We start from the raw sequence: 20,603 nt of genomic DNA on the forward strand, positions 1-20,603 counted from the left end.
GAGACTAAGAGATGTTAAGTAATTTATTATGGTTGAATAGTAACAATTTGAGGGGTGATTCAAACTCAAGGCTCTTCTCACTTCCCGCTCAATAAACTCAAAAATTTGAGAAGAGCCTCACATACATGATCACATAGTTCTGTGCTCATAATAGACTGCAAGGTAAGAAGGAAAGAACCGACATTTTGAACACGGAAGACTCAGGTAAAACTCCATGCGAACATGGCCAGAGCCCTGAGCTTTGTCCTGGCTATGTTGCTTCTCTTCTCCTAGGACTGTTTCTTCAGATGATATCTGCCCACCCCATTACCTTCCAAGACCTGTTATAAGAATCATATGAAACAATAGTTGTGAAAACACAAATCTGTAACCAATGAAAACCTTATGAAGGATTATTATTACTAGACTGAGAAGTTAGACACTCATCCACTTCCTCCTCCTCCATCTTTCTCTAAAGGCTTTTGCTTTTGGATCTGATCAAATGCTAGAAAATTGTTTGGCAAATGGTGATGTCAAAGAGAATGGTAGCAAGACATGGATGACTATTGCAACAGCTTCCTCACTGGTCTCCTTCTTTCCCTCCCTGGGTCTTCTCTCCCCTCTCCAATCTTATTCACAAAGATATCAAAGTGATTTCCCCAAAGCACAAATCAGGTCAGCCAAATACATTTGGTGGCTTTTTAGCTTTCCATGGTCAACTACAAACTGTTTTGTATTTAAAACTCTTCTTTTTAAAACCTACTTTTTAAATCTCAATATCACATTTAAGTATCTGACAATCCCTGCCAAATTGGCCTTCTTATTGTTCCTCACACATGACACTCCTTCTCCGACTATGCCTGGCACCTCCTCCTCCCTACCTCTGTCTCTTGAGAGTCCCTACGTCCCTTCATAATCAGCTTGAGAGTCCCCTTTAACATAAAGCCTTGCCTGATTTCATTTCCCCAACCCCAAATGAAATCAGTCATGCCCTCTAAGTGCCACACCCACTCAACAGAATTTAAGTACATACATGGACTACCATTTCTTTTGGTATTTGTATCATTAGACTCTAGGACTGGGTGCTAGAGTGCTTAATAAATGCTTATTGATCACCAAATGGTAGACAAATTCCTTTGATTATTTTTTGAGCTACTATGTGTCCAAAGGGGGATTTTACCCTAAAAGCTCTTTAGTGACACACGTGGGAAGAGAAGAATACTTGGCTAAGCAAAGAAGGAACAAACTCTGTACTTTCCAAACCTAGTCTAATGGTGCTTTCCCCACCAATCACTGTTTAACTTGATGAAATTAAAAAAAAAAACAAACAAACAAAAACACAACAACCTTTGGATCAGGATTCTGGAGAATAAGGTCCTAATTTGACCTGGTTATTAGCTCTGTGACACTGAACAAGTCAACAGTCTCTGGGTCTTAACTGATGAATTTTTTTTTAAAAAAAGGATGAAAGTTCATCTAAAGTTCATTCCACATGCAGTGGTGCTTACTTGTGATCCCTACAAGTGGAGGATGACACTTGGGTGGCTAGCTTAAAGTTTATCAGAAGTGTCCAGAGCACCAATATGGTAAGCCCTTGAGAGTGGGGAATCATCAGGCTGTCTAAGGAGGGGGTAACCAATCCAGGTCATAGCTCCCATGTCAATCGGCCCAAGAGTAGTTATTACACTTCCAGTCTAGCTAAGGAGAGAAACTCTACTTCAAAATAAGTAAATGAATGAATAAAATAAGATCTGTTCTGGTTTTAATAGTTTTATATATATAGTCTAAAGTCCTTCCCTAGACTGAAGAGTAGAGTATACCACATTCTTCTGAGGAACCTTGAGTGTTCTAGTTCTGATGTCCCTTTATGTTAGTTATCCTAATGTTATGTTATGTCCCCCTAATGTTAGTTATCCTGAGCCTCATTTTTGTTCGAATGATGTATGATTCTGTGACTAAATTATGCATAGTCTGGCATCCCAAGAACATACTACTTAAAACAGGGCACACGACTGGAAAGATCACAGTATATTTAGGTTCTTTAATTCTGCTAAAGAGATCAGAAGAAGCAAGTTTACCCTCAGGTTTCTGACTGTGGCCTTATACATGACCTTCCTCAAAGCAAGGATTTCCCCACAAAAGATCATTTCCCCTGTAATTATATAATTTGTTTACATTGCTTTGAATCTTAGTGTAATACAGGTAGAACCAGTTTAGGGAAGATGGATATATTTTTTAAAAATCTGTTAGTTCTCTTTATCATAATCCACTTTCTAGGTCATTAACTATGAATGGGGGGGGGGGGTCAAAACAAAACAGGGATTTCTAAAACCAATCAAACTTTCAAATTAATTCCCTGGAGAAAAAAAGCTTGATATTTCAAATTGTAGGTGGAACCAAAAAGGAAAAGATTAAAAAGCCATCTAATTCTTTTCTCAAAGGCCAAGTCTGCAAACATCAGTGACATTTTGGGAAATGCTGGTTATTTTATATACAAAGTTGGTATCCATGGTTACAGGGTAGAAAAGCCAGTCTACAAAACAAAATACACCTCTCAATCCTGAAGGGTAAGAAGAGAAGAATTAGAGTGGGAGAAAAGCTTGAGTTGCTACAAGGGGGAATGGGCCATTGTCGCTAGATCAATAGAGATGAAGAAATCTTCTAAGAGTCCTCTATCCCAAAACACTCAGGTGGGAAGCCAGATCTACTGTTCAAGGTACAAAGTAGGAAAGGGGGTATGGGGTGAGAAGAAGCAGCAGGCTGGAGGGGAGAGGAAAAGGGGGTGGGGTTGTTTTTGGAGATGAATACAGGGAACAGGAAGAGACGCTCCCAGTCTGAGACGCCCATAGTAAGCTAAAGACAAGGCATGACAGAATGGAAAATAGAGAGCAGCGCCTTGTTCCAGATACAAAAATGTTTACACAAGTCCTGAACAGTGAGGTGGAGGGAGTTTTGTCATTTCATCAGGGCAGTTCTTCTAGGGCTGATATTCAGTTGCCTCAGTCCTAAGCTGCCTGCAGGGGGGCTTTTTCTTTTGTATTTTGTTGAGTGATAAAAGGAGCACCAGAACAGAACTCCTAAGAACCTTATAAATCTCTTATAAATGCACTGCAACACTACCCCACCACTGCCTGGTGTTTAAAGCCCTCCAAAGGGGTCTGGGTTGGGTTTTTGTCTTGACAGTTCTGGTCTCACTGCTCCAGGCTTCTATGCCTTTACCTGTTGTTGCCCCCCAATCCAATCTTCAAATGTGACTTCTCCTATCTCCCCAAGTTGGAAATGATCTCTCCCTTCTTGATATTCTCAGGAAAAGGTCATAGAGATGATCTATCAGGGGTCTGTGGTCCTTTAATAACTATATTTAAACATAATGGGAATCTCCTTTGTAATCCTAAATTTTTACTTACTGACTAGAATGTAATCTTCTTAAAGATGGAAGTTCCTTATTTTTGTCGGTCCCCAAAATAAAACTTTGCACAGAGTAGTTACAAAATGTTTGTTGAATGAGAAAAGGATTTGGACTAGATCAGTGGTTCTCAACCTTTCTAATGCCGTGACCCCACAATACAGTTCCTCCTGTTGCAGTGACCCCCAAACCAAAAAATTATTTTGGTGGCTACTTCAAAACTGTAATTTTGCTACAGTTATGATTTGGAATGTAAATACTTGATATGCATTATATATTCTCACTGCTACAAATTGAGAGGTTGAGAACTGCTGGACTAGATGATCTCTAAGATCCTTTTATTTAATCACCAAATTTCTATGATTTGCCCAAATGGTCTCTATCCTTTCTGGAATAAGCTGTCACTCTTCTGCCAGGAATAGGCTAGTCTTACCTGACTAATGAACCAGAATTCTCTTTAAGTCTTTCCCAGTTCTTTAATTTCATAACCATGTTCACAATGGAGATGTATAAAATAATAAAACTGTGGAAACCAAGAGATGTGAACTATAGTCATGGTTATACTACTCTCATCTCACAGGGCTTTGTTGACCAAAACCATTTGTGTAAAATTTTATCAATTACTTCTCTAGGCTTCAGCTTCACCTGCTCTCAAATGAGGAAAATCATAATTGTGTATATCTCACAGAGCTGTGACAAAGACCAAATGAATAAAGTCCTTGGTAAAAGCATATAAAGGATTATACAAATGTTTGAAATCATCAATGTTAACAAAAAAATATCAATGAGTGCACTGATTTTTCCATGATCTGGGGTGGTAGACTGCTGTATATAACACATCAATGTTGGAAGCAAAGAACAGAAAATTAAAAAACAAAACCACCCTTGGCCCCTATAAGATTCGTTAAAATTTAAAATAGGATGTTGTTACCATATCACATAGCAGGGAAAACCTTGAACTCAGGGATGTGGGTTAATGGTCTTGGGCTCTGCCACTAATTGCCAGGGAGAAAATGTGATAGGACCTGGGTTTGAATCCAAAGTCTTACTACCTTTAGGATTATGGGTAGAGATAACTTAAGCTCTCTGAGAATCAGTCTATCGTTTGTAAAATGAGAGGGTTGGACTAGATGTTCTCCTTCCAGATCTAAATATATAATCCGGAGTGACAGAATCAGAGATTTGGAAGGACCTCAGAGGTCATCCAGTTCAACATCTACCCAGAACATGAACTATGTCAATTAAATACATCCCAGACATGTTATTGCCATAGTTCATGCTTAAATACCTTTATAAATTTAAATTAGTTCCTCTCTCTGAGCATCCTCATGTGTAAAAACAGAGATGGACTTTTCAAATCTAGATCTAGAGTTCTCTATGATTCATTTCAAAAACCCTACATTAAATATAATCTTGGCCTCACTGCATTCAAATGCTTCCACTCTAGAGAAGTGTGGATGGCTTCAAGATATGTGTTTCCAGTGCCTGAGGGTATTTCAGCAGAGGTGGTAGGAATATTTGTCAAGGATTTTATAAACAGGATTCCTACTTTGAGTCAGATTTAGCTTAAACATCCTGTCATCCTTAAAGTTCCCTTCTAATTATGAGACTAACAATGATTTCATGTCATGCCCCTTGATTACATTACTTTTCCCTAAATTCTCAATGATATGGACCCAATTCTGTATTTAAGTGTCTTTCCCTACCTTAACTAATGAAATGGGGCTCTCTAAAGTATTCACACATGTTCATAAGCTATGATCTGACAGATTCAGAAGAGATTGATGGGTTCAGTAGAAACATAGAACAGAGGAGGCAGGTGGCTCAATGGATTGAGACAGGCCTATAGTGTTCAAATCTCACCTCTGACCCTTCCTACCCACGAGATAGATTCTGGACAAGTCACTTAACCCCCATTGCCTAACCTTTACCACTCCAGGAACCTAGGAACCAATACTTACTTGATTCTAAGACCAAAGGCAAGGGTTTAAAAAAAAAGGCAATGAAACTTATGAGAGGACCTAAGAAGGGGTTTGGAGTCTCAATACTCCTATTAGTAAGCTACTGGCTAAGATTCCAAACCTTCACTGCTCTTTTCAATTTCTACCTCCTGATTCTTCCCACTTCCCTTACTTTTCAGGTTTCCAGCCTCAGTTGTTATCCTTAGTTCATTAGTCCCATCCTCACTATTCATAACCACAGCCTCAGGCAGAAAGAACTGCTCTGGCCTCTGTTTCCCTCCTTCAGGTTTTCTATTCATCCTTTATACAGCTGCCAGAGTGATTTTCCTTAAAGGCAGATCTGATCACATCATTCCCTTACTCAAAGTATAGTAGCTTTTCTGGGCTTCAGGACAAAATTGTGACTCTTCTGTTTGACTTTAAAGCTCTCTTCACAACCTAACCCCAAATTATCTGTACAGTCTCAGTATATACCACCATTTTTTCAGACTGTGATCCATCAAACTGGTCTTGCTAACCTTACCCTGCCTTCTCTAGATCAATACAAGTCTCTTCTCACTTGTTTCAAAGAATCTTTTCCTTCAAATACTTAAAATCTAATGCCATTCCCCCAGTGGATAAGTGGTCAAAAGATATGAACAGAAGCAATTTTTAAAAAGAAATGTAAGCTATGAACATCTGTTGATACACACACATATATGAACATACATGAAGGGATGATCCAAATCACATTAAAATTTTGAAGTTCATCTAATATACCCAGTTTGGCAAAGATGACAAGACAAAAATGATGAATGTAGGAAGAGTTGTAATAAGATAAGAAATAGTACAACACTGCTGGTAGAGCAGTGAATTTGTCTAACTTTTCTGAAAGCAATTTGGAATCATACTAGGAAAGTTGTCAGACTGTACATACACTTTCATCAAATGATACTACACTACATCAGACATATATCTGAAAAAGATTATAAAGATTTATAATAGCATAGCAGCAGTGGCAGTCAGGTAACATGCACTACCATGGATAGAACCCCAGTTGGGAGGACTGGGGTTCAAATTTAGTCTCAGATACTTCCTACTGTGTGATCCTGGGCAATTTGCTTAATCCTGATTGCCTAGTCCTTGTCACTTTTCTGTCTTTGAATTGATACTCAAGAAGGTAAAGAGTTGAACAAAACAAAAGGGTAAGAGCAACATTTTTAAATAAAAAACTGGAAGGAAAGTGGGTGGCCCATGGTGAATGGGGAATGACTGAACAAATTATGATCTATAAATGTAATGGAACATTATTGCACCATAGGAAACAAAGAATTCAAAGAACTTAGGACGCTGGATATGAAGTGATTCACAGCAAAGTAAGCAAAACTAGCACAATTTACATGATGATTATCAATGATATAAAGGAAAGCAGCACTGAGAGACTTTAATGCTTTGATTAATGCAGAAACAAATTGATTTCTGAGGACCTGACTGTGAAACACTTCCTGCCTATCAGCAAAGAACTTTATTAAGTGAAGAACGGAGCAATGGAGCATGTTTTTTTAGATAAGGCAAACATGCTCCAGTTTTAATTGTACTTATTTATGGTAAGGGATGGCTCATCATTAGAAATGACAGTGATAAAGAACATCAATAAAATTTTTTAATTTTAAAAGTCCCACTAAGCCTAAGGAGTATCATGAATCCTACTACATCTGGACCACCTCTCACATGAAGAATACAATACTCAAAATACAAACAATCTTAGACCTTCCAGTTATTCTAGACAAATAGCTATATAGCCTTCTTTAACATGTCCAGGGATGAGACTTCCAAGGAAATCTTGTTACCAAGTCCTGATTGTTAGAAGTTCTTTATATTAAGTTGAAATTTGCCTCCCTATAACTTCCAGCCATTGTCATAATTCTACCCTTTGTAACCAAATAGAACAAGTACATTTTTTTCCTTTACACAAGTCCTTGAAATACATGACATACTCTGATGCGGCTGTCAGCCTTTATCCTGGTGTACATCAGCTTCCAAAAATTTGTCAACTAGAAGTTGACTAAGAATTTTAAATGTAGTTCCAGGGCAGAGGCTATCTAGACACTAGATTTCTATTAATGATTTTCCTAGCAGAATAATTCTCCTAATCATAAGGCAGTAATACTTAAATTATGATCCTTCTAGCTTCTCTTCTTCCATCTTTCAGTCTTATTTCTCTGATTTTATTGTTTGTTATTTTTGCTTCTACTAATTTGATTTAAGAGATGGAAGATTGGGAACATTGAAGAATTTGTTTCCATACTCTTAGATTCCTATTTTGCAAATTTCAGTGAGGTGCTATATGTTATTTTATAAGCAAGAGAACTCATTCTCTTGAATGAAGTCCTACTTCTTGGTAGTAGGCTTGGCAAGAAAAAAATTCTCTAAGTCACAAGGTCTCAGCCTCACTTTGAAGGAATACTCAGTGTAAAGTCCAGCTTACTTGAAGTCCAAGAGATTGCAAAAAAAATGAAACATGAATCAGAATCTGTTCAGACTACAGTCTGAACTTCCATATGTGGTTGGAAGCGACAATCACACTTCAAATCTGTTGAATATCCTAGGGGTCATGTGATGTAACTGGATAGGAACTGGACTTGAAATCAGATTTGGGTTTGGGTACCAGCTCTAACCCTTACTAGTTGTGTAAGGTTGGATAAATAATTTCCCCTCTTTAGGCTTCAGTCTATTCATCTCTAAAAGACGAACTTGGATTAAATGATTTTTAAGCTCCTTCAAGATCTGATAATTTAGCCTAAGATCCTCTCTGGATGATGTTCAACATTAATGATATATTTAGAGTATTGGATTCGGAATCAAAGGACTTGGTTTCAAATATTAGCTCTTGAACAAGTCTCTGGGCCTCATTTTTTACATTTTTAAAATGAGGGTATTAAATTAGATGATCTGAGGGCCCTTCCTTCTGACATTACAGGAATATATGACCAACCAGGGGTTGGTTCAGATGATTTCTGAATCCCTTTAAACTCTTAATAGTGGTGATACAGTTCCATGAGTCTAAGTTTCCTTGCACATATTAGGCAAGAAAGGTCATCATATAATTACAATATTTGGTAATCTTAGTGTTTGGCGAACAGAACTAATCTGAGAAGACAAAATAACTTCATCTTACCCCACTCGGGCAAATCTCCCTTAGTAACTAGCACCAGGCTCAGAACTGCATTTTGGCAATCCAAAGGCCAGGCGGTCCCATAATCTTCAAATGGTGGCATCACCTCTTATGTGTATCAATCAATGGCTGGTTGCCCAGGAACTGAGTGTCCAACACTTTTTCACATAAGACAACTCACATCACTTTTCAAGGTCAATTCTTCAATTTAACACCAGCAGATCACAATGTAGTTAAGAGGGAGTTTTTTCTTGTCAAACCTACTATCAAAACATTATATCCGTAAGGTAGAGAAGAAGAGCTTCTTCACTCAAAAGGAAGAATTTTCTAACAATCAGAACTGTCAAACAATAGCATGAGATACTTTGGGAATTAAGAAACCGTCTAACAGACAGCTACAAGTCCCATGATGTAAACATAGGAAAAACATAGGTTAAAGGTTAACAATATTTTGGGTGGTCTGGAGTTCCTTGTATAGATCTAATTCAATTCCCTCCCTATATTTTGTGGAGGAGAAACTATTAAAGGCAGGGATAAAGTATTCTTGCATTCACAAGGTCATGGAGCTATTAAGTGACAGATCTGGGAGTTGACCCAATGTTCTCTGACAATTAGAGGCCCCATGTCAGTGTCCTTTCTGCTATACTGCATTGCCTCTCCTTGTACTCTGGGCTAAATAATTGATCTTAAGATTTTTGAAAGTTAGGAAAGTCCATAGTGTCTCTTAGATATGTTCTCTCAAACTCTTCAGTTTCTCTTGGCGTCGTCTTTCAACATCAGTGTATATATGATTTTATTTGGGGGTTTTGGTTATTTATGTATGAATATGCTCTTAGGACAATGACCAATATGGATGTGTTTTGCATGATAATAAAAATAAACATGAAAACAAAACAAAACACTTTTGGCCTATAATTATGTTCCATGTTCCCTAATAGGAAGTATATTTCAGGTATGAGAACTAGGAAGTTGTATAAAGCACAGAGTTCTTATACAAGAAGAAAGAGTTAGCAATTATTTGTGAAACACTGTAAAAGAAACCCCATAGTACAGAGATGCTGACTGAGAAGGTAAATAAAAAAAGATACATTATGGGACAAGACAAATAGGTTAGGAGAGAACAGATAGAACAAAAATTTGAAAAACCAATGGCAGCAAGAGCCCTGTCCTTGGTAAAGAACCTGGAATTCTGGTGCTAGCTCTAACTACTAATGATGGGCTAGCTAAGTGGCCTTGGGCTGTCCCTGGGCTTATAAAATGGGGATATTTAGTAGAATCACATTATTTTAGAGCTAGAAGGGACCTTTGAAGTCATCTATTTCAACCTTTACTTTATAACTGGGCAAACTGAGTCCCAGAGAGAAGTGACTTGTGCAAAAGTCATATACCAAGTTAGTAACAGGCTGAAATTAGAACCCAGGGCAATACATTCTACCAAACTTTTACCACTGATTTCACAAGGTTCTTGTGGGAATCATACATGAGATGATGTAGGTTAACAATGCTTGATAAACAGAGTGCTATAAAAATATTAGTCATTATCATTATTCTTAAGGTTTTTGAATCAGGCATTAAAAAAGGCTCTTAAAAGATTAGTAACCTTCAATAAAAATAGTAAGAGCACACCTATCAAAACGGACTTCTATACTCAAACAATTTCCTTCCTAAGGTAGCATATCTCAATTAATCAAACCTCTCAATTAAGTCAAGCTTTCTTCTATCTCCTGGGGTTGTACTAGGTTCTCCAGAAAGTCCCTAAGCACAGTGCAGATAGGGAGGCAGACACTCAGCTCAAGTGTCATTCAGGAGCAAGGGAGATTATATGCCTTCAATGTGTGAGTGAATGAGGAAGGATACCACCCTGATGGAGGATTCCCTGTGCTAGGATATTGTTCCCAATAGCTACAGGGCAAGGATGGAAAGGCTTGCCCCAAATGACAACCACAAAATCCAGTCTTAATTACGACAAAATTAATTACAGAAACCCCTTTAGGCCACCCTGACATCATGGTAGTCACCAACAGATGATGCTGGTTGAGATTGGCCTGCATTTTGTCAAATATTTGCCTTAAGATTTGTAGCTGTGTTCATATAATTCCTGTATTTGTCTTGGCAAATAGATTCCTCAGTATTTTATATTGTCTAGGGTGATTTTAAATGGAATTTCTCTTTCTAACTCTTGCTGTTGGGATGTATCAGAAATTTACAGAAATGCTGATGATTTATGTGGGTTTATTTTGTTATCCTGCAATTTTGTTAAAGTTGTTTATTATTTCTAATAGCTTTTTAGTTGATTCTCTAGGATTCTTTAAGTAGAACATCATATCATCTGCAAAGAGTGATAGCTTAGTCTCCTCATTACCTATTTTAATACCTTCAATTTCTTTTTCTTTTCTAATTGCTACAGTTAGTGTTTTTAGAACCATGTTAAATAATAGAGGTGATAATGGGCATCCTTGTTTCACTCCTGATCTTATTGGGAATGCATCTAGTTTATCCCCATTGCAAATGATGTTTGCTGATGGTTTTAAATATGTATTATTATTTTTAGGAAAGGTCATTCTATTCCTATACTTTCTAGTGTTTGCCTTAAGATTTAAATTGTGCAAATATCATGGTTCCCAATTTAAAGAGGGAAAAGGCTCTGTTGGAAAAATTGTCCTAACAGGATCACTACGATGTCTAGTGAAAGGGCCCTGGCCAAACCTAAGAACTTCAGATTTTAAACTGAAAACTCTTTCTATCATGTTTTGATTCCTTCTCAAAAATCCTTGGCTTTCTTCTCCTTTGGTTGGAGTAGGCTGCTTACAATTAAAGATAATGCCTTATGCCTACTGTGGATGAGAGAATTGAAAATGTCTGCAACAGAGTTGGAGAAGAAAGAACTGCAGAACTGTCAATCAAGGAAAGCATTCTAAATGGAATGGTGACCAGGAAGGACCGTTGATGAAGGAACAGCCAAGGAGGAACTTGGTCTCTTGCCCTTGAGACAGAAAGGAGTAAGGACTGAATGATCCTACTCTCACTGATTTCTCCCTACAAGACTCAAGTGACTAAAATCTTCAAGCCTGCTAGTTATTTTTCCAATCCTAGACTCTATTCCACCATCCTTTTAGGATTAGGGAAACTCAAACCCTCTCTCCCATCAACTTCCCCTACCTTTCCCTTTCTCCTAAATAAACCCCTTGTTTAAACTTATCAAAGAGTGACTTATCTGTTTGATATATCAAGATACTCACCCAGAGCTGATTTCCAGTGATACCAACTGAAGAACCAACTGCCCAGGGAAGGGAGAGAGGAAGGAAAGGGAGGGGGGGAGAAAGGAGAAGGAAGAAGGGAAGGAGAGGGAGGAGATTGGCTGAGTTGATCTTTCAATCAACATTAATTCTCCTAATACAATTTGGCACCCTGAAAAGACTGTACCCTACCCTATAGAGGGGGCCAAAAGAGAAAAGACACTATGTTCATGCAGATAGTGTGTGGCATGATGGTGTTAGCCATAATTGTCTGCTACTAGGTATACAATATCTTGTACAGCACTATGACTACTATAAGAACTGGAGACAGTGGGGGTACATACCACTACATTCCTGATGAACATGCTATTCCAAAACAATACCATTCTCTCATCCACACTATATACATTTTTTAAATATTCACAATACACTTTACTAAAACCCTATAAACTAGGTGGTTTCAAGTATTAACCCTAATTTAGATTTGTTCAAGTGACATGCTCAAGATCACAGAGCTACCTTCTTGGGGATGATAACCAGGCCTGGCTCAATATTCTGTGACCTTGGTCAAGCCTTGGGCCTTCTTCTCTCTATAAATAATCTCATCTGCTCCCAAGGGTTTAGCTAATCATATCTCTACACAGATAAATTCTTAGTCCAGACCACTATACTCCAGTTATTTTATGCCCTGCTATCAAATAATTTTCTTTAAGGCCAGATCTATCTATATGACTTGATTGCCTCTAAAATAATACACAAAGTTTTCTGTTTAGCTTTTAAAGCCCTGCAGTCTGCTCCCAATCTATTTTTCTAGCCATATTGGACATTATTCTCCTTCTCATTCTCTAGAATCCAGCCACACTGGGTTTTTCCTCACTTATGAGGCTCCATTTCCCCTCTCTGGGCCTTTGCACTAGCTGTCCCCATGTTAAGAGTGCCTTCTCTCCCTACCTGCACCTCAGACACCATCTTCTATATGAAGATTTTCTTCATTCCAATTTTTAGTACCCTCTTTCATATATTTAGCTACTTTGTAGGGGGGTGAGAGGTATATGCATGTATTTATTCCCATTAGAATATTACATTCAAGTAGGTTAATTTCATTCCTTATATTTGCACCTCTAGCTTTCTAGAATAGTACCTAGGCACACAATAAATGTTTAATAAATACTTATTGACTGAATGATATTATCTATTTGCTTTTCTCTGGGACTTCTTTTTTCACCTTTCCCATAAGGTGTAGAAATAGGCACATGATCTCTAAAGTCCTATCCAGTTGCAAACTATCTTACAATCATTGGAAAGAAATCCCATTAGTCATTTAGTTCTAACTTCTACTCCATGCAGAATCTCTGCAACTCTATGTGACAGGGCTGATAGCTATATTTTATCCTGGCATTCAACATATCTGGGAAAGTTTCTATTAGAAACCTACCCTACAATCTAAGAAAGACAAGGACTTCCCCTTTCTTTAGACCTAGACCAGTGGTTAGGAGCTGCAGTTTCAAACCCTGTTACACAAAAAGCTAAAGGATCCAAGTGGGATCTGGCTCAGGTTTTACCCAAAGACCTATCTTACCATGGTTTCTTTCCTATGGTACAGTATAGAGAGAAGTGGATTAAATATCAAAAAATCTGGGGTTCTGTCTTTGATCTGTATAGGCCTGGGAAACTTACTTCCCTTCTTGACAGTAAGATGTCTAATGTCTAGTTAACATCCCTTTCAGATGTAAAAGCTAAAAATTGATAAAGGGATCCAGAACATGGACCCTCAGAAGTTACCTAGTCTAACATTGTCATTTTATAGATAAGTGGAGGCCAAGAGGGAATTAAGTGACTTGTCCAAGGTCATACAGTCCCAGGGGGGCAGAACTAGAACTTGAACTCTAATCCTTGACTAAGCTCAGTGTTATTTCCACTCTACCACCTTTGCCTGGTCCCAGGCTGAAGTCAACTTGTAAATGGTTTTAAAAACTGTAAGTTTGTGTTTTATTTTAGAGGAAATAAACTGCTGAAGTTTTTTCAGCAGGAATATAGCATGCTTGGACCTGTGTTTTATGAATAGTCTTTTAGCAATTAGAGAAAGACTGGATATATGGAGAAGAGTTAGGTGACTATTGCAAAACAGTCCTGTCAAGAAGTGATGAGGCCCTAACTAGGGTAATGGGTTATGAGTAGAGAGGAGAAGGGTGTGAGAAATGTTGTGAAGGCAGAATCAACAAGACTTGGAAATTTACTGGATATGTGGCATTAATGAAAGTGAGGAACAAAGAATGAGGTTGTGAACCTGGGTGACTAGAAGGATGATAGTGCCCTTATTAGAAATAAGGATGTTCTGGAGGCAGCTGAGTAGCTCAGTGGATTGAGAGTCAGGCCTAGAGATAGGAGGTCCTAGGTTCAAATCTGACCTCAGATACTTCCCAGCTGTGTGACCCTGGGCAAGTCACTTAACCCCCACTGCCTAGCCCTTACCACTCATCTGCCTTGGAACCAATACACAGGATTGATTCCAAGAGGGAAGGTAAGGGTTTAAAAAAAAAAAGAAATAAGGATGTTCTGAAGAAGGGTGGATTAGTCAGGAAAGAACAAGAATTCTGTTTCTGGACATGTCTGTGATGTCTATGATACATCCAGTACAGAAACTATTCTATTTATGACCTCTTGGCCTATGGTCACTGTAGGAGATGAAGACAGGATACAGTAGCAGAAGGATTAAAATTGTTAAATTAGACCCAGTCTGAAAAGGGAAGGAAGATAATCTCCCTTTTTGGCATTTTACAGTGACCATACCCAACAAATAAAGCAAGCTGATAGGATCTATGGAGGATCTCCACAAGGAAGAATGATTTTAGTCAGAGAAATTATGGCCTCATTTAGCTCATATAGGAAATAGACTCCAATTTTGTATTAGTTTCAAGGTAGAAGAGTGGTAAGGGCTAGGCAATGGGGGAGTTAAGTGACTTGCTCAGGGTCACACAGCTAAGAAGTGTCTGAAGCTAGACTTGAACCCAGGACTTCTATCTCTAGGTCTGACTCTCAAACCCCTGAGCCATCCAGTTGCCCCCTAGGCTACAAATCTTCCCATTTTCAAGGTCCATTAAAATTCTTCTACCAAGAAGCCTTTTTTTCATATCAGGTCCCACAAATCTCTTTTCTGATCTTTTATTATATCAATTATTGTCTATATCAACGTATTTGGCAATTTGTCAGGTACTATAACTCACAATCTTTTGTTTTAATGTTTTATCATCTTACATGTTTGTGGCTTGCTTACTCAAGTAGCTTTTGAAAAGAGAAAACACTTTAAAAATATTCTTCATAGTACCCCAGTATAGGAAGAACACAAATTCTTTTGAGTCTATCAGTTAGGACAATTTTGACACTCAACAAAAAGTGCCTATTCGCATATTATCAATGAAGGGAGAAAAGATCACAAAGGTATCTTAGCATATAAGAGTATATCTAGATAAAGTCTAAAAAACTGGGTTCATTGTTTATTGGACACTGTTTCTATCTTTGTGACACTCAGCTGGTCAAGTCCCATTATCTTCCAGGTCTCAGTTTCACAGTGAAGCTTAATTAGCTATAAAAATTTACTGCTGAGACTTTATTGGTCATCAAGATACCAACTTCTGTTATATTTTTTCAAATGTATTTTTTAAATTCTGAAATTAAACACGAAGGCATATGGGCATTTCCATATATATGGAACAGAAAAGAGAATTCTATTATATAGTTTGCTTTTCTCTTTAAAATTACAATAAATTTATCTTGCAACTTTCAGAGTTGTCCAGCTCATCTATAATTCTTTCTGGCTCTCTTCTAGAACTCTCATTTTTATAGCAAACTGAGGTAAATGATTTTGCTCAAGGCCTCACACTGAGTTCAGGACATATTCAGGACTAGAACTAATCTGACGATCATTTTAATGCTCTTTCCACCACTCCAGACTACTTAAATTCCTTTCTAATCCCAACATTTAACAAATCTAACAGATTACCATATTACAAACCCAAGCCTTTTGGGCAACAGCCTTAAAGATCAAGGAGCCCACATTAGATAAGCATTTATACCTAAATATGCATAGCCTTAACCCAAAAGAAAAGTTCTGTTTTGGAAGAATCCAAGGTTACAGGAAGATCAGACTCTGGATGGAAATTCTGGATGTGTATAGACTCAAAATGGGCACAGGTTACAAAGACAATTTCTCCATATCCACTCAACAACATGGTGTATATCCTTCTCTAGCTGAGCATTTGGGCTAAATTTGAGCATTCACATACTACTGAATATGGGATAATCAGATCTAAAAGCAATGTTACCATAGTATTGAAAAAACTACCCAAAGAGTTCCTGTTGCTCAAGATATGCAGGAATCTGGATGACCCCTATTACAGAAGGGTTTATATTTGAGTTGGATTAGCTAAATGGAATTCTAGGACCTCAGAAGTTAACAGCAACAAATTAAAACTTTTCTCTTCTCCAACAAACAACTCAATGTGCATCAGAATATGTTCTTTTAGCATTGACAAGTATGGCACAATGGGGAAAATCCTTAAATCCCAATATAAACTCAAGAGCATGACTTCTTAATTTGCTGTGAATGTGAGCCTTCTCTAGAAATCCAAATCTCTCATTTTATGCTTTCAACAAATTTCCATTATTTAGTAAAAGTTCTGTTTCTGAGGCTTGAGGATACATGTGTGGTTAAGGAGTTGGAGAGAGAAAACAGGTTTGGAGAAGTTGGCTATATGATTAAGAAGTGGAAGGGATCTTAAGAGGTCCAATCCTATCTTAGGAAGCTGAAGGCCAGAGGGAAAGGAGATAGAAACTACAAACCCAACTTCATGACTGGCAAAAACAATTATTTAAGCTGCCTTTCCTTTCTGCAGCACAATCCTAAGGTGCAAAAGAAGTAGCAGAGGGGAAAATAAGTGGACTTTTAGGATGAAACCAAGATGTTAAGAAACCAGTGGTCAAGCCTATTCAAGAGAGAAAAGGCAGATCTGTGTTGAGTGGACAGGAAGCTAGCTGGTCTATAACTGAAATATACGATAGGGATCCTCTTGGGAAGAGCTCCATATATATGTTTAAGTTTTCATCCTACAGAGCTTTGAAAAGTGTTTCCCCAACCACAGTTCTCTGATAGCTCACATCTAAAGGTAAAGTAAATATTTTTATTCTCCTATTATTATAAAGTGAGGAAATTGAGGGCTAAATAAACCATTTGTGCCTAATTCAAATTCAATGTTCTAATCATAACATCAAGCTGGGGAGATACAAAAACTAGGCCTTTAGGCAATATATCTACCTTCCTATAAGAATATGTGAAGTTACAAAAATGGCCTAAATAAATAAGAGGTCTCTTTAAATTCTAGTCAGTCTTCTGGGACCTTAATTTAGCCTGTATTGATCTTTCTCCTGACAGATAAGAGGGAGAACTGAGTCAAGGATGTGTGTAAACTGAAAGGGCGATCCTTCCAGTTGACTGACAACCACTCTCAATTCTTCTTCATCCTATATATCTAACTCCTTAGGAATTCTGCCTCCACATCTATCTCCTTCTCTCTATTCTCCCAACTGCAACTCTAGTTCACCATTGGCCTGGAACACTGCAAAAGCCCAGATCTCTCCCTCCTGCATCCACAACACAGTGCCAGAGTTTTTATATTCCTAAAGCAAACAGGTCAGTCCATGGCACTCTTCTGTTTGAACTGTCTTCTAGCATCAAGTACAAGCTTTTTTCCATTTGTTATTTAAAGTCCTTCACAATCTTAACACTTACCTTTCCAGGCTTATTTTTACTTCTACTTTCCTTCATGCACTCTTAGGATCCAACTTAAAATAGCCAACTTCCTTAATATGAATATTTTCTCTCCCATCACTGTACTTTTGCAAAGTTCCTCCCCCCCCCCCCCCCAACATTCAATTTACTCTCTCCTTCCCTCTACTTGGAATCCTTATCTTAGCTCAAGTCTATCCCTTCACACAAGGTCTTTTTCTGATCCCATCCTAGGTGCTAATGACTGCTCTCCACTATATTTGAAATTACTTTCAAAAAAATGTATTGGGTATATGCCAATTGGACTGACAGAATGTAAACTCCTTAGAGGCAGGGGCTTTTCCTTCCCCACCCCAGCACCTAGCACACAGGGCCTGCTTGTTGCTAAAAAGTGCACTAACTTCATCACAACTATCTAGAAAGCCACAGGACTAAGTAAATGTACTTCACAGAAGTTCAGTTTACCAGGAAGGCTGGGGTAACAAGACTATCACTACTTACTTCGCATGAATATAAATGCAACCTATTATAAATAGTTATTGACATTTTCATTAAGCACCTTGAGGCATAGGATGGGGAGGAAGGGCAGGTGAGGCCACACCAGGGAAGGTAGTAAGTTCTAAGAGAAACTGAAGGTCAGGATCCTAGGAAGCAGAGGCTGTTAAAAACTGGGAAGGGTGCAGTGTTAGGGGTAGCCTGGGTAAGGGTGGCAAAGGTTATTAGAAAGGTCCTGGGGCCAAGAGGAAGATTGTGGAACAGGTGTGAGGACCAGAGGGTAGTTTAAAGAACCCAGGAACCACAAAACAAAAGGGCAGTTCAAGAGCCCCTCCAGGGCAGTGGGTGGAGGAATGAATGACATGAGGCTAAGCTCAGGCTGGAACCTTGGGAAAGCAGGCCGGACAGGCGACCCGGTGGGCTGGGGGGTGGGGAGGGCGCCACACTGGAGCATGGGGTGCGGTCTCTGCAGCCACAAATAGCCAGGGGAGTTCGGTGGCCCGGGCTGCACCATACCTTTGAGCGAAGTCTCCACCAGCCGCAGGTACAGCTGCGAGCTCTTGTTGCCGTGGCTCATGCGCTGGGCCAACCCGTTGCGCTGTAGGACGCACTCCTCGAACTGCACCACGTTCTGGTGGCGCCGCTTGAGGCTGGTGAGGGCCCAGAACTCGGCCAGCGCCAGCTCCACGTTCTCGGGCGCGTCGCAGCGGATCTTCTTCACGGCAACCCGGGCCCCGCTGCGCCCGGCCACCGCCTCGTACACCACGCCGTAGCTGCCGCGCCCGATCTCTGCCAGCAGGCTGTACCGCGGCCGCGCCGACGCCTCCCGCCGCCTCAGCGCCGCCGCCAGGTAGGCCTTGCCTGCGGCCGCCTCTTCTTCCGCGGCCGCCTCCATGGCCTGGGCCTGGGCCTGAGCCTGGGCCTGGGCCTGGGCCGCTGCCGCCGGCCTCAGCTTTGCGCTGGGCGCCCGGAGCCCTGGGCTTCGCCTTTTCCGCTCACCGCTTTGTGTCCCTCGGCGAACACCGTCCTCCTCGCCCGTTTCCATGGCTGCGGGCTGCGGGGGGAGCAGCAACGGCGCTGCCGGGGTCCCCCTTTCTTCATCCCTCCGTCCAGCCCCGGAACGCGGCGGAGCGGGACTTCGGGCTGGGACCTGCAAGCAGAAGAATCAGTTAGGGGTAGAGGTCGGGTTGGAGGAGTAGGGGGTGGGGGGAGCGGGGATCGCAGGCCGCACTGCTTAACCTTACCACTACTACCACTACCACCACCACCACCACCACCACCACCACCACCACCACCACCACCACCACCACTATCACTACCACTACCACTACCACCACCACCTCCTCCTCCTCCTCCTCCTCCTCCTCCTCCACCTCCACCTCTTCCAACCGCGGCCCCTTTAAGACTGAAACAGCGGCAGCCGCTTGAATGGGGGGGAAAGCGGGAAGGTAGAAACCATTGAATCGCTGTGTAGGGGAGAAGAAAGAGGATTAAAAAAACACCGGCCTTAATAATAAATTAATCTTGATGAATAAGAGGAAACGATTGATGGAATGTCTTAAAAAACAGGAGGGGAGTCTTATCACACGATTTTACCTGGTTTTGCTCTCATTCCACCGGCCCTGTTCCTCCAGATCTACCCCCTCACCTTTCGCCGCGATGGATTTTCCCTAGTGTAAACAGTCCATTGAATTAAGCCGGAGTGGAGTCTAGAGGACCAGCCCAACTTGGGACTGGAGGCGGGTGGGTGCGGGTTGTAGCGTCACATACCCCTGGAGCCCTAGGGCCTAGTTTACCCTAGACGCAGCACCGATACTGTTTCCGTACCTCTGCCAAAAACCTCTAGGTTTGCATCCTTACCTGGTTCAAGGCCTGTCGCCCCTGGGCTGCCTTTTTCCTCTTCTTCCCCCTTGAGGGTTGATGGTCCCCTCCGTCCTGGGGATGCCCGGGGGACTGGGCTGCCCTCGCCGCCCAGAGCGGCCGCGGCGGGGCCGTGGCTGCAGGTATGTTGTCCGTGGTGAAGAGCGGGCACCTGCAGCTGTTGGCCCCACTGGCTCTTTTGCACCTCCTCTCGCTACAGCCCATGTGGCCCCGCCGGCTGAGCCCTTTATATAAGCCCTTTATGTAACTGGCGTGGCCTGCCTCGGGCGCCGGGGGCAGGGTCGGCTCGGGGTGCCCCATCCCCCGGGGTCTTTCGGGCCGGCTCAGCCTCAGTGCCTACCCAGAGATCCAGCTGCAGCCGCCGGACCAATGCACTTTCGAATCTAGCCCAAGCAGAGCAAAACCCGCCTCCACGCCAAGGACGCGCGAAATCCCAGCGAGCCCCTGGCCAGCCCCGCCCTCCTTCCCGCAGTCGTTTCCCCTCCCACCCTGCAGCCTCGGGATTGCACCGTATAGCCCCCAATCCACCTCCCACCTCCATCCAATCAGTATCGCTCCTGTGTGCTTCTCAGCCAAATACGCTCATCCTAACCTTCCATGGACAACCTCCAGCCCCATGATGGAGTCAGGGCACCATGGTATATTCCTTGTTTGACAGAAGACCCTTATTTTGCTCTTGGTTCCGCAGTGACCATGGCAAGTCCTGAAT

At 40.8% G+C, this 20,603-nt stretch overlaps 1 protein-coding gene across 4 annotated transcripts in view; it reads right to left on the bottom strand.

The window, feature by feature from the left end:
- STK35 (serine/threonine kinase 35) overlaps positions 1-20,315 on the bottom strand; it is a 53,381-nt gene extending 33,066 nt beyond the window's left edge. Inside the window, exons 1-2 of one of the 4 annotated variants that reach the window (XM_056812371.1) lie at positions 19,874-20,315; positions 18,530-19,163 (exon numbers count right to left, since the gene is read on the bottom strand). In XM_056812371.1, coding sequence (XP_056668349.1) covers positions 18,530-19,163; positions 19,874-20,194 — 955 coding nt within the window. In that variant the 5' untranslated portion in view covers positions 20,195-20,315. Of the gene's footprint in view, positions 1-18,529; positions 19,164-19,386; positions 19,435-19,609; positions 19,728-19,873 lie in introns of those variants that run through there. The other 3 variants (XM_056812373.1, XM_056812372.1, XM_056812374.1) reach the window with 3 other exon arrangements.
- Between the last annotated feature and the right edge of the window lie 288 nt (positions 20,316-20,603).

This window comes from Monodelphis domestica, chromosome 1 (genome assembly GCF_027887165.1).
Source record: "Monodelphis domestica isolate mMonDom1 chromosome 1, mMonDom1.pri, whole genome shotgun sequence".
Lineage (NCBI taxonomy): Eukaryota > Metazoa > Chordata > Mammalia > Didelphimorphia > Didelphidae > Monodelphis > Monodelphis domestica.